This window comes from Pristiophorus japonicus, chromosome 6 (genome assembly GCF_044704955.1).
Source record: "Pristiophorus japonicus isolate sPriJap1 chromosome 6, sPriJap1.hap1, whole genome shotgun sequence".
NCBI classification, from domain to species: domain Eukaryota; kingdom Metazoa; phylum Chordata; class Chondrichthyes; family Pristiophoridae; genus Pristiophorus; species Pristiophorus japonicus.
The window spans coordinates 201,054,479-201,069,319 of NC_091982.1; the positions used below are offsets into that span (position 1 = coordinate 201,054,479).

At 47.9% G+C, this 14,841-nt stretch overlaps 1 protein-coding gene across 1 annotated transcript in view; it reads left to right on the forward strand.

Annotated features, from left to right (window-relative positions):
- Positions 1–14,841, forward strand: part of LOC139265349 (transient receptor potential cation channel subfamily V member 5-like) — a 176,795-nt gene that overhangs the window by 120,109 nt on the left and 41,845 nt on the right. The window contains exon 7 of the mRNA XM_070882323.1: positions 8,997–9,143. Within this exon, the coding sequence (XP_070738424.1) occupies positions 8,997–9,143 (147 nt within the window). The remainder of the gene's footprint in view (positions 1–8,996; positions 9,144–14,841) is intronic.

Below are 14,841 nucleotides of genomic sequence, written 5' to 3' on the forward strand. Positions count from 1 at the left end.
GTCACGTAGTGACTGTGTCTGCATACATGCCTCGTGTGAGTTTGTAGTACGGTGCAGTGACACTGCATTTGGCGACGAGAAACAGGAATCACCGAACCACGAGGATGGCCATTGGTAGCACAGAGGAACGTTACTGTGTACTGGGACAACTTCTTTGTCACGAAGGACTGGCTGGGAGCGACAGCGGCTGAAAAGTGGAGGGCGCATCTACTGACCAACTGCGGAACACAGATGTATGCGCTGATAAAAGACTTGCTCGCACCCCAAAAGCCAGCGGACAAGTCCTTTGAAGAGCTCAGCCAGCTAATCAGTGAGCATCTCAAGCTGGCGAGTAGCGTTCACATGGCCCAGCATCGGTTCAACACACACTGGCGTCGGGAGGGACAATATATCTCGGACTTCGTTGCAGACCTGCGGCACTTGGCCAGTCTCTGTAAGTTCACAGACGCCTGCAACGGGGAGATGTCAAGGGACTTTTTCATTGAGGGCATTAATCATGCCGGGATTTTCAGGAAGCTCATAAAGGCCAAGGATTTGACTTTAGAAGGGGCGGCATTGATAGCTCAGACCTTCATGGCAGGGGAAGAAGAGACCAAGCTAATTTACGCACGCAGCCCTGGTCCCAACGTGGCGATGGACTAGGGAGTTAACATTGTGAACACAGCTAGGGATCCCGCAGGCAGGCAAGGGCATTTCGAAACTGCCCAGGCAGCAACAGATTCTGGGCCCACAATAGGGACAATGGAAAGGGGATTGGCAATTCACGGCATCTCGAGGAACAATGCGTCCCGCGATAGGACCATTAACACCCACCATCAGAGTGCTTAGAAACAACCAAATGGGCAATCAGAGAGGAATGCCTGCTAACAGTCCCTTTGTTAACAACAATCTCGGCTCATGCTGGAGATGCGGGGGTAGACATACTGCGAAAAGCTGCAGGTTCCAGCAATATACCTGTAGGATTTGTAACGCCAGTGGACACTTGGCCAGGATGTGCAAGAAGGCTGTGGCGAGGCTAATCTGTGAGACAGAGGAACCAGGCGAGTGGTCTGCAATTCAGGATGATGCCTGGGGAAAAGCCATGGATGCTGAAGTTCAGCGGGTTCACATGGCTGACGTTCACAGCTCATACACTAAAACGTCACCCATGATGATGAAAGTTTTATTGAATGGCATCCCAGTGTGCATGGAGCTGGATACGGGAGCTAGCCAGTCACTTATGAGTGCCCAACATTTTGAGAGACTATGGCCACACAGAGCTAGCAGTCCCAAACTGGAACTCATTGACACGCAGCTACGGACGTACACCAAAGAAATCATCCCAGTACTGGGCAGTGCAAACTTGGTGGTAACACATAATGGATCACAGAACCGGCTGCCACTCTGGATCGTCCCGGGAAATGGCCCCGCGCTCTTGAGGAGGCGTTGGCTAGCCGAGATGAATTGGAAATGGGAGGATGTGCACGCCATTTCACCTGTGGAGCGAAGTTCATGCTCACAGGTCCCACAAAAATTCGGGTCGCTGTTTCAACCCAGTGTCGGAACGTTCAAGGGCACTAAAGTAGTGATACGCATCACTCTGGATGCCAGACCAGTGCACCACAAAGCCAGAGCGGTGCCGTATGTGATGCGTGAGAAAATTGAAAGTGAATTGGACAGGCTGCCCAAAGAGGGCATCATTTCAGCCATTGAATTCAGCGACTGAGCAAGTACCATTGTTCCTGTCTTTAAAGCAGATGGCTCAGTCAGGATTTGTGGTGACTACAAAGCCACCATCAACCAAGTGTCGCTGCAAGACCAATAACCCGCTCCTGAGAGCGGAGGACCTTTTTGCCATGCTAGCAGGTGGCAAGCTGTTCACGAAGTTGGACCTCACTTCGGCCTACATGATTCAGGAACTGGCTGAAGAATCCAAGCTTCTGACCACCATCACGACGCACAAGGGATTATTTATCGACAACATGTGTCCGTTTGGCATTCGTTCGGCGGCAGCTATCTTTCAGCGGAACGTGGAAAGCTTGCTCAAATCCATTCCTGGAACAATCGTATTCCAAGACGACATCCTTATAACGGGTCGAGACACCGAGGGACACCTCCACAACCTGGAGGAAGTGCTACGCCGACTGGACCGGGTAGGTTTGCGGCTGAAAAAGGCCAAGTGTGTGTTTTTGGCCCCAGAGGTCGAGTTTTTGGGCAGGAGGGTTGCCGCAGACAGGATCCGGCCCACTGAATCAAAAACGGAGGCGATCCGCCGGGCGCCCAGGCCTGGCAACACGTCGGAGTTGCGATCATTCCTGGGACTTTTGACCTATTTCGGGAAGTTTCTGCCAAACTTAAGCACATTGTTGGAGCCGTTACACATGCTCCTGCGTAAAGGTTGTGAATGGCTTTGGGGGGACTGTCAAGAATGGGCTTTCAATAAGGTGAGGAACCTGCTGTGTTCTAACAAACTGTTGACTTTGTATGACCCCTGTAAAAACCTGGTTTTAACGTGCGATGCATCGTCGTATGGGGTTGGGTGTGTGTTGCAGCAGGTTAATGACGCCGGCCGACTCCAACCGGTGGCTTATGTCTCCAGGTCACTCTCCCAGGCAGAGCGTGGATACGGCATGGTCGAAAAGGAAGCACTCGCTTGTGTTTACGGTGTGAAAAAGATGCACCAGTACCTTTTCGGTAGGTGGTTCGAGCTAGAGATGGACCACAAGCCGTTAACATCCCTGTTGTCCGACAGGAAGGCTGTCAATGCCAATGCGTCAGCTCGCACACAGCGATGGGCTCTCACGCTGGTTGCATATGACTACATCATACGGCACCGGCCAGGCACCAAAAATTGCGCTAACGCGCACAGCAGGCTCCCACTGGCGACCACCAAGGGGTCAGCGGAGCAAAGCGTTGAGATGGTAATGGCCGTTGAGGCTTTTGACACCGCAGGCTCCCCATCACAGCCCGCCAGATCAAACTCAGGACCAACAGAGACCCCCTCCTATCCATGATAAAGAAATGTGTCCTGACTGGGGATTGGACACCCGCACACAGGGTGTGCCCCAAGGAGGTCAGACCGTTTCAGAGACGGATGGATGAGCTCTCCATCCAAGCCGACTGCCTACTATGGGGCAGCCGGGTGGTCATGCCCCAGAAAGGCAGGGAAGCGTTCATCAGGGAACTCCACAGCGAGCACCCTGGCATCGCGTTAATGAAGGCCATTGCCTGGTCACATGAATGGTGGCCGGGGATTGACTCAGACCTGGAACACTGGGTTCGCAGGTGCATGACATGTGCCCAGCTGGGCAATGTCCCCAGGGAGGCCCCAATCAGCCCGTGGCCCTGGCCCACCAGGCCATGGTTACGTATTCACGTAGACTATGCAGGCCCGTTCATGGGGAAAATGTTCCTGATCGTTGTCGATGCATACTCGAAATGGATCGAGTGCATCATATTAAACTTGTGCATGACTTCCATCACCATGGAGAGTCTGCGTACGGTTTTCACGACCCATGGCTTGCCGGACATCCTGGTCAGCGACAATGGCCCGTGTTTCACCAGCCATGAATTCCAGGAGTTTATGTCGGGCAATGGTATCAAACACGTCCGGACAGCGCCGTTCAAGCCGGCTTCCAATGGCCAGGCGGAACGTGCCATCCAAGTCATAAAACAGGGCATACTATGCATCCAAGGACCCTCCCTTCAGTACCGCCTATCGCGCCTCCTGCTGACCTACAGGTCCCGCCCGCACTCGCTCACGGGAGTCCCGCCAGCGAAACTACTCATGAAACGCACGCTTAAAACGCGGCTGTCCCTCATTCACCCAGCCCTGGCAGACATTGTTGAGGGCAAGCGCTAGTCCCAAACCGAGTTCCATGATTGAAACTCAAGGCGGAGGTGTATAGAAATGGATGACCCGTTATTTGTTCTTAACCATGCTTTGGGACCCAAGTGGCTTGAGGGCACAGTAATAGGCAAAGAAAGGAATAGGGTCATAGTGGTCAGACTAAACAATGGGCAGATATGCCGCAAACACTTGGACCAAGTAAAGAAAAGGTTCAGCATAGACACGGAGGAACCTGAAGAAGAGCATGAGATGTCATCCACACCACTGCCAGTGGATGAGCAATGAGGACAATCCACAGCATGCCCAGTCCCTGCGGCCAGCCGGACAGGCCGGAATCACCTCAGGTGACAGAGACGCATGTCGAGGCTCAGCCACCAGAGCCACAACTGCGGCGCTCCACGAGAGAGCGCCGACCACCTGAAAGACTTAACCTTTGACACAAAAAGACATAAGGGGGGAGGTGATGTCATGTATGTAACCATCATGCAACGGTAATCTTCATGTAACTGTAACCTTCATGCAACTCCTGTACACTGTACTTATACCCTAGAAATGTACACCCTGACCACAGGGGGTGAACTTGTGGGAGACACTCCTCACCTGGGTTTCCAGGTATAAAAGAGGAGGTCCCACCCAGGGTCAGCACTCCCTGGTTCTGGGAATAAAGGTTAAGGTCATGTAGTGACTGTGTCTGCAGTACATGCCTCGTGTGAATTTGTAGTACGGTGCAGGGACACCACACATCTTTTGATTGAAGCTGTATTTTCTATCTGAAAATCCACCTCCGCCACAAATGACTTCTCACTGGTGATCCAGACGAGGCAGACCCGACACACGCTGAAATTTTTTTTTACAGCACATGTGCAGTGAGTGGCATTTTTTTTTAAAGCACATGCGCAGTGACTTTTCAGCACATGCTCTAAGCTCCGCCCCCCAAAATGGACTCGGGTAGCGCAGCGCTAAAAATAGCTTTCAGTTCGGGGAAACTGCCATTTTCTTTTGGTACTGAGGTTGGTGAGAAAAATGTTTGTAAAGTTAAGTGGATGCCAGAAATCTTTATTGGGAAAAATAGGGGCCTAAGTCATTCAGCCTACAATTCAGTTCATTGGAAATGGGCCCTGTGCAAGCACTCTCCAAGTGTGCAATGCACAAGCCCCAGCAACAGTAAGAAAGATTTGGAGCAGAAAACATTATATTTTTTTATGTATCTTGGTTGTTGCCTTCCTCACCTGCTGCAATAGCCTCTGAGGCCTGCCACATGTTTCCACCCCAGTATAGTGTGACACCCTCAGTCTAGCGGAAGCTGGTTAGCTTGTCCTGTGTACACAAATTATCCTGATGCCCAGTCAAGTGGGCATCTGCCACCCTGCCGGAGGTGTACCTGGATCAGAAAATTTAAGCCAGCGTGACATCTGAAGTGTTATGAACAAAAATTGTCTGCATAGATAAGGTTTTTATATTATTGATAGTGTATTTTCCATAGTGTTTCTCCGAGCAAGTCAGAGGATTTTATGGTTTGTGCTATGTAACATGTTGTATTATCAGAGCCACTGATTTAAGAAATTACATTTTATTTTATTACGGCATATTGTGGACTGTCAGTGATATATTTGTGCTTGAATTCCGTGATTATGTGTGGAAACTGTAACTCAGTGGCCGAGAATATAATTAAAGGTTCACTTTACCGTATAGTTACATTTATCTCTTACATTTCTTAAAGCCCAGGATACAAAGGGAAGTGGTAGGAAAGTTACTGCATGTTGCAGGTAGGTAGGAGGGAGATTGGAAAAAACTGAATAACAATACTGCAGAGTAGAGTGAGAAAATCATGTAGAGTGCCCGTATAGGAAAGGTAGTCTTGGAGAACTTTGGGAGGCTGCGATGGACTGGAAAAACCAGGGAGTGATTGTAGATGTGGGAGGGACAGTCATGGTATTTGGGATCACTAGGAAGGGGTACCAAGGTCCTTTAGGAGCGGAAGGGCGATATAGAGATATGGTAACACCGGGAGGAGTCCTTAAGCTTAGCATGGAGCTGGGAGAGAGCTAAGTTATTGGTGCTTTGGGTGGGGCAAGAGGATTGTGGTGAGAAGGAAAGCTGGAAGTGAAAACATGGAACGCAGTGGGGGGTAGGGGTTGAAGGAGAATGATTTCTCTTCTCTCCTCAGAATTATACGAGCACATCTTGGTCATTGACTAGAAGCAGGGGGAGTCAGAAAAGGTGACACTGCCCAGCAATTGTTGGCACCATTGGCCCAATGACTAACATTTATTTTCCCCTCATTGAACTCCTTTACAAGAGGGCTGATTTACAGGAACTGCAGCCAGATTCTTTTGCAGGTCCAGACCAGGACCTATGCCTGGACTACCAAATGCAACTTATGTCACTTCAGTGCCAGTATACCTGGTTGAGCTTGGGTGCAAGCAAACGTAAGCAGGCTGGAGATGAGGAAGTTCCCAGCATGAAAAATCCCTCCCCTGGTTTGCCTCCTCTGATATCAAGGGCCATGTTTGCAGTGGATGGTGGCTTGGTCCCAAAGTGACTCAATCAGAAATTGGGAGATGAGGCCAGAATCTGGCATATCTAGGTCTGGATCGATTTTCAGCCCTCCTCTGTTAAGTCCCTGGCAAATAGGCCACAAGTGCTGTTAGGGATGCAGATTTTCAGAGCCAGTACATTATTTTGCTGCTAAGATGGAGATGTGTCCCTTTAAAGCCTCAGACTGTAATTGTAGTTATGTGAACAGAGCCTTAAATTATTCGGAGTTTTGTTGTTTAGATCTGGAACTCTGCATAGTGTGATCAGTTTAATTGCGTTTCAGGCTATTTGTCACAACCCAAGATGAAATATCTGGATTTCTTTTTTAACTGTGATTGCTAAGGTTATTTTTTGATTCTTGGGCTACAAACATTGATTTTTCTGTTATAAGGAATTTTATATTTATGAGCAAGTTATCAGTACATTCCAAATTACCAGATTTCTCTTTTTTGAAGATTGTTGGAACAAATCTGAAAATGAGCCAGTCAGCTGAAAGAAATGAATTTGCTTATAAGTAACTATGACAGAGATGTATGGCACAGGAAATACAATGTAATAAACAGGAACTGCATGCACATGTACTGATTTATAGATTTCGAGGCTTTGTCTTCTATAGATTATTGATGAGGTCTAAATTCTATGGAGTAGAAAAAGAATGTTGCACTGTTTTTTGAGCGTTAAATCACCATTGTGGCGGGAGGGATGAATTTTGGGTCACAATCTTCTGCGCCTGATCTTCCCTGGAAATGCACCGATTGCCAAATTAAAAGCCAGCGAATTCTCGGCAGGCAGGCCGCTCACCTGAAATAGGTGTTACCTACCCTCATATGCAACTTGACATCCTAATGCCAGTTGTAGGACCCCGATCCAAATTGGTCAGCAAATAGCTGGAGCTTATGCTATGTATGCTCCATGCACTTATTCCAGGTCTTCATCCTCCTAGCTTCAGAAAAACGGGCCACTGCCAGCTGGTGCCCAAATCCCTTTGCTTCACCTCCTTGCCCAAGAACTTATCTGCGGCCATCTTGGCATCAGAGTTGGCCAAAGTTTCCTATGCCCTGACTGCAGAGCTGCATCGGGCCTGAGGCTGGATCACACACCCCATTTGTGTGGCGAAGACCGGTATGAGTTGAATCATTCCCCCTATAGATTCCAATCCTGTTTTTGATTGTTGAGTTATGTTTATGGAATTTAGGAAATATAACTTCCAGTAAGGATGACATTTATTTCAATGTTACAGATTGTCTTTATGTATTAAGTACTTCACACAAATCCTTCATCCATTTCATTGTACTATAATTTTCCTCACGTGTACATGTACATAATAGCGATCCATGGGCTACAGATGGGCAGTTTGTATTAAACAGTTGGCTGAATTTCAAAGATGTAGCCTAATTAAAAATTTCTGTAACTTGACAGCTTGGTTTATAAATTCCATCTGAAACCTGAAATTAGGTTATAGCATTAGTTTACATTCTAGGGAGGCGATTTTACCCACCCAGCCTGGTAGGAACAGGGTGGCCACGCATTTAAAGCGCCTCCAACAACTGACGCTTCCAATGTCCCCTTCATTTAGAAAAAGGAACAAGAAAGACTTGCATTTATATAGCGCCTTTCATCACCACTGGATGTCTCAGCGCTTTACAGCCAATGAAGAACTTTTGGAGTGTAGTCACTGTTGTAATGTAGGAAATGCGGCAGCCAATTTGCGCACAAGCAAGCTCCCACAAAGAGCAATGTGATAATGACCAGATAATCTGTTTTTTTTGTTATGTTGATTGAGGGATAAATATCGGCCTGGATACCGGGGATAACTCCCCTGCTCTTTTTAACATCTCATCTGAAAGACAGCACCTCCGACAGTGCAGTGCTCCCTCAGCACTGCACTGGAGTGTCAGCCTATATTTTTTGTGCTCAAGTCCCTGGAGTGGGACTTGAACCCACAAATTTGTAACTCAGGCGAGAGTGCTACCCACTGAGCCACAGCTGACACTGAAGGTCAAGAAGCCCAACTGACTCAGGCAGGAGCCTCCCTGATGCATGCAAATCAGGGTCTAATTAGACCCCCATAGGCATATTAATTGCCGGCTGAGCAGGCCACCCACCAGCAACAGCCGTCCCACTCCATTCAACCTGTCGGGAAAGAAGCAGAGACCTTAAAATGTAAATTTTAAATTTATCTTTGTGGAGCCAGAAAGAGATGGAAAGTTGGACCTCTGCTTCCCTCCCCCTGCCCCCCTTTCCACCTGTGAGACCTTGCCGAATGTTAAAATAGCTCAGCATCAAGTTGATATCATTGGCAGCGTTTGATGCTTGTCCCACTCCCCTACCTGCCCAAACCAGGCTCTCAGTTAAAATTGATGGCCTCTTTGAACAAGATGACAAAATCCCATTTTTCAACTTAGTAACTATTAGTATTGACAAATTTTGCCATAGGAACTATTAGTCATAGGACATGAAATAACATTGATTATGTCTATTAAGGTAAATTTGAGTTGGTAATTCATTTCAAATAGAATTCTTGTTTTTTTTAAACGGTTTTGTATGTTAAAATTGTAAAATATCAGTATAATTTGCTATCGGTAATCACCTGACTCAAGATATATCTTATTGTGTGTCTTTGTTACAGATGTTCAGTCATTTCATGCAGAAGAGAAAGCAGATTTATTGGGCCTTTGGACCTGTATCGTCCACCTTGTATGATCTCACTGGAATTGATACCTGGGGTGACGAACTCTCTGTCCTTGACATCTTATGCTCTAGCAAGAAGAAGGAGGTTAGTTACGTTGAAGTGCTAACTTTATGGTAGAGATAGCAATATGTACAATGTAGCTAAACAGACAGGACAGGCGTCACCTGAATCAGATGGATACCAATGTGCTTGTAGAGGGCACATAAAGCAATAGGTAGTGTTTGAATGAATTAGAAGGGGATGAGGAAACAAACTAAGCAGGCTTCGAAAGAGAGAAAATAAAGAATGATGAAGATAGAAAAGATAGAGAAGGTGGATGTTGTGGCATAGAGCGAAGGTTGGTGGATTATGGTTTGAATGCAAACACTGATACAACAGGTAAGTATGTGGAATGTAAGGATGTAACCATGCAGAGAAATAATGATACAATAAACAAGCACATCACTCCAGGGAGTGGGAGACACAGATGTCTCAAACTTTTGCTAGGAATCTTGGGAATAAAATTTACGATCTGGAGGTCCATGCTGGAGAGGGAGGTTGTGAGGACCGATTGTCCTCTACTTTGTGTCTGGAAACGCTTATTTTCCAAGCTCAGAGTAGAGTAAAAGTGGTCAAAACCCAGCATTATGGGTTGGTTGCCCCAAGCAATGCCCTCGTACTCCAGGGTTTCCTCCGAGGGTGGGCCGAGTTCTTTGCCCAGAACGCTTGCGAGCATTCAAAGAGGCAGGAGTGATGTCACCATGCCCCCCACCTGATTTTCATGGGCAGAGGCTCAAACGCAGAGATGCCCACAAGTAGTGGCCCTTATTGCTTGTGACCAGCCCCTTCCTCTTGGAGGGCCTTAAAGGAGCAGGTAGATAAGACCTGGAGTTTGATAACATTTAAGTCTCAATTCACTTTCATGGACTTCATGATAGGGTACTTGAAATTCGAAATTGGAAGAGTGCCCGAGGATTGGAAAGTAGCTAACTTAATGCCAATTTTAAAAAAGAGGCGCAGGGATGGCCCACCAAACTACAGACCAGGGAACCTAATGCCCATTTCAAGTAAAGGATAAAAAAGAATAATGAAAGAGGGAATAATGAAGGGTTTTGATAGAGTAAATAAGGAAAAACTGTTTCTACTGGCAGGGGGGCTGATAAACAGAGGACACATATTAAAGGTAATTGGCAAAATAACCAGAGGGGAAATGAGGAGAAATATCTTTACGCAGTAAGTTATGATCTACAATGTACTGCCTGAAAGAGTGGTGGAAGCAAATTCAATCGTAGGTTTCTAAAGGGAATTGGATGTATTTGAAGGAGAAAAATGTGCAGGGCTGATGGGAAAAGAGCATGGGAGTGGGACTAATTGGATAGCTCTTTCAAAGAGCCTGCACAGGCACGATGGCCGAATGGCGGCCTCCTGTGCTGTATCATTTTATGAACCACTTAGATAGGTATGGCGTGTTAAGAGTCAGAGTGAGTTGGCATGGGTTTATGGGAGAGTGTTTGCCGAACAAATTTGCTAGACTTCTTCAAAAACAAAGACAGACCTTGCTGACAGTCGAAATTTTGTGAAACTGATAGCCCAGAAATTTCAGATGAGGGTTCTTTGGGGCAGATCTGGGGCGGTGAACTTTCACCCAACCTTTGGATCTGCCCCTGACCGATAGGGATCAATTTTACCCAAGCGTGGTTGCATTGAAGGAGCAGAGGGGGATAGGAAACCATCCACCTCTCTGCCATGTGAGGCCCGGGGGGTTTTAACTTCCAGACATCATCTACATGTTGTTGACCAGACTCCTGCTAAACCTGCCGTGAATCACTAAGTGGACTAACAAACACAATTTGGGGCTTGTCTACCCCAAGCTTCCCCCCCCCCCACCCCCGCCACCCTCCTCCTTAATGGTGTCATTAGAGTCCAATCTGCATAGTTAAGGCAGGACCCCGATGCTTTCCCGTGGGGGTCCTGCTTGTCTGCCATAAAGAACAGGTTAATATCAAGACCTTGGGGAAGGCAGCGGGATTGGAGTGGGTAAGTTCCACCGAGCATTTTAACTATCTATCTGTCTGATTTCTGGGAGGGGTTAAAATTTCCCCTGGGGTAAGGGGCATTTATGTCTGCACTGCAATCAATTGCTATCAGGAAACCAATCATTTTCATTTTAAGTTATCCCAAACCCCGATCAACGCTGGATGTGAAGAATGCTCAGGTATCCCTTGCATCCAGCATTGTTAGGGTGCAAATATTGAAAAATATGTTGCATAACCTATTTCCCTCATTTACATGGCATCATAATGCATGCTCCTATATGTAGGTGGACATTTAATACACTAGTACAAGTTTACTCACAATTTCTGACAAGCAGGCAAAGGGACAGAGACCCATTGTAAACGGTCCCCACCCTAAATTCCATACTCACCTTCCCAGGTAACAGTACCTGGCTCCCCCAGCTCCCTTGAATTTTGGAGATTATATATTTAGATTTCAACAAAGATTTTGATACTGTGCCGCACAAATGATTGGTCCATAAGATGGTAAAGCGTGAAATAGGAGACAAGCTTCTGAGGTGGATTGAAGATTGGTTAAACCAGGAGAAGCAAAGGGTGGCTGAGATTGGAGCTGTGTCAGCAAGTCAATGTTTAACTCTGGGATTAGGCTGGGATCATTACTGGTCAGTGTATACAAATGGTTTGGAGCTGGGAGCAGGATTAAAGCTATCTAAGGGGGAGTTGAAGCAATAAGGAACCGGCAAACCAAATACAACAAGATCTGGATAGCTTGAAAAGGAGGGCTGACAAGTGGCAAAGGTATTTCATGTGGACAACTGCAAGATAATGATATTAAGGAAGGGAAATAAACAATAGGACTTAGAAATTCAATCATGCTACATAAAACGGGCACCTAAGGTTCCTAAGGTGTGTGTGTGTGAGAAGTGTATGGCCAGCCATTATGGATCGGCCTGCTCAGTTGGTGCACAGGGAGCACCAGGCAAGTCTCATTCTAATATTAAAATAAGATCTTATGCTGGTGCAGGACCCTTTGGTGAAATTGGTCTGCTCCAACACCCAACTCGTCACATGATAAACTCAGACAGTAAATCATGGCATTGAGGCAGCAAGGACCCTGCAGAAACACAGTTTAAAGGCCTCAGCCACTCCATAGAGTTTTGTTCATGGCTTGTCCTCTTAGACTGCCGGTTAACTTCTGGGCCTTTTTTTGGCTATTATCTTCATTCCACAAATTAATTCCAAATTCTGGGAACAACTTTGTGCTGGTGCTGCACTGTTTTTGTTTCCTTTGCAAAAAGAGTTTTATTCGAGTCCTGTGTGCTTTGCTAGGGCTGTTGGGGCTGGAGGATGAGGGGGAGCAGTAAAGAGGCCAGGAGAGAGCTGGAGCTGCTGGGAGAAGAGGGAGAAAGAGGGCATTGTGGAGAAGGCCATACCCACAGTGAATCTTCAGGGAGCATATCTCATACTTCAACTTCACTGAGGAGTAACGGTGCGAGATGCCTGCACTACAGCAAGGAGGCTGTCACGAGCTATGTCACCTGTTGCAGCCACAACTGGAGCCATACTCTCTGCAATACATCCCTGACCATCGTTTCAGATTTGTGGTCATGTGCTGCATAACTTTTTGGGGTACCAGCCTTTACCACATCCTGAGCAGCAAGAAATGGAGGAGGAGGAGGAGGAAGAGCAGGAGAGGCATCAACCACCAGTGCCCTTGGCTACCACAGCTCAGGGGGCAACTCATCCAAGAGCGCTTCATCTGAACTATCCCTCCCATCCCCACCACACCAACATTCCCACTGTGCTTATCACCACCATCCTTACTCCCACCATCTGAATGCCTTCCTTCAGTCTAGCCTTAGGGGTCTTGCCTGCACTTCAGTACAAATATAAACACCAACACCAAATCCAGAAAACATATTATTCCAACAGCTCAATTCCATCTGTATCTATTGGTTAACAGGAATAATTAAGAAGCACCCTTGTGCCTTTAGTGCCTGTCTTCTGTGCTCATGTATGTATCCTAGTTCTCCTATGAGGTCTATCCCCAGGGGCTACAGCTTGGAGGTGGAAGACTACTGAGTTTCCATTGAGAAAACTTCAGCTGGTCCTGGTGGATGAACTCGAACAGCTATGGACCTTGAGGGCCTAGCTGCAGACTGCAGCATCTTGGCATGGGCTGGTTAGCCTGGCAATGTGGCACTGACAAGGGTATTGGCAGAGGCACTGGCATGCTGTTATCCTGAGACAGGTCAGCTTGCGGGCCGAAATTTCCCACCGCTGGAAACGGGGGGCATGCATCCTGTTTCGAATGTTTTTACCGCCGTGGTGGATGAGGTGGCCTCTTGAGCAAAATTCCACTTTTTGGCTTGTTTTTTCGGTGGACCGGAAGTCGCTCGTGATGGGGGCGGATATGCGGCAGTTAGCACACTAGAGGGGTGGAAGTTGCGGAGGTGGAGGGGAGGGTGGTGTTGTAGCGTCCAACGCTGTCAGTAATCAGCATAGCGCTGATGACGTCATCACGGCACCGCGTCACCACAGCTCTTTCCTTCACTTAAAGGACAGAGCTTGCGCGGTTTTTAAAGTTCGGTTCACTGGGCCACCAGGGACGGTTTTGGCCGGGCCAGCAGCCTGGCGCCCAAGAGGAGGTGCCAGGCTGCCTGTTGACGGCCCGGCCTAACCAGGGGGCATAATTGTTAGCCCGACATGGCAGTTCGCCGACAAAAAAAAACCTGGTGGCCGTGGCAGTGCCCTTTATGGGAGCCGCACCGCCATTTCAGAAGTCTACAGCCTCACTGCACCATCTGAAAAAGTAGCTTTTGGCACCACCCGGCGGGAGGAAGATTTTCTTGGCAAAATTTCGCCGTCAGGGGGGAACATTGGCGGTGCGCACTCTGTCGACGCACTTAGGACGGATCGGGAGCAGTGGAGCGATGGGGTGGCGGGGGGGAGCAGGTCACTGCTGGGATTCTGCTGGAGTGAAATTTTGATAATGGCAGCCATTACACGAAAAGTCGGCGGCCATTGCACTCTGCAGCGTGGCTGCCGATTCCGGTCGTAACAGGCCTTAAGGAAAGGGGTCATTTCAGCCCCATGTATGTTTTTCCCATGGAGCCAATGTCACTCTCCTGGGATAACACTTCTATGGCTCTACGAGGATAGAGTGCAGGAGTTACGTGATTCTCTGAAAGCCCTGTCAATACTCCCCCCCCCCTCGCCCGGCACTTCACCCCTGAGCCAAGATGGCAGCAGTCTAAGTTTCTCTAAAATCTGCCATGGAAGCTGTCAACAGAGGCTCCACCATAGTGGATGCCACTGTCGTGTTCATGAAGCTGACTACTCACTCCATGTTGGACAAAATGGTCTCCATCTCTGCACAAAGCCCTGGTATAAGGGAGCTGGACACCTCCATGCTCTGAGCCATTGAGCGCAAGCTCGCTGGCAGGCTACCCTGTGCACCTATCATTGCCTGATATATGCCCAGCAGCCTTCTTCAGTAGCCTGGACCGTTGAAGTCTGAATGTAAGTCCACTGCTGCAGAGCAAGCCTGTGATCTCACCCTCTGGCAAGCTGCCACTTGTGCCATCCTATCCCCCTTCCCGAGCTCCTGCACACTTGTGTTGAACACATCGCTTCTAGCCTACCTCTAAAGTACACATGGTGCCAGTCTCTAAGCTGGTGATTACTATCGTCTTCTTCCTGAAGCACAGGTGCCTTAACAAAGGTCAACTTTGAGTGTGAAGGGAGAGCAGAGAGAGATGAGTGGCTGTTAAAAGCAGCTGCAGTTT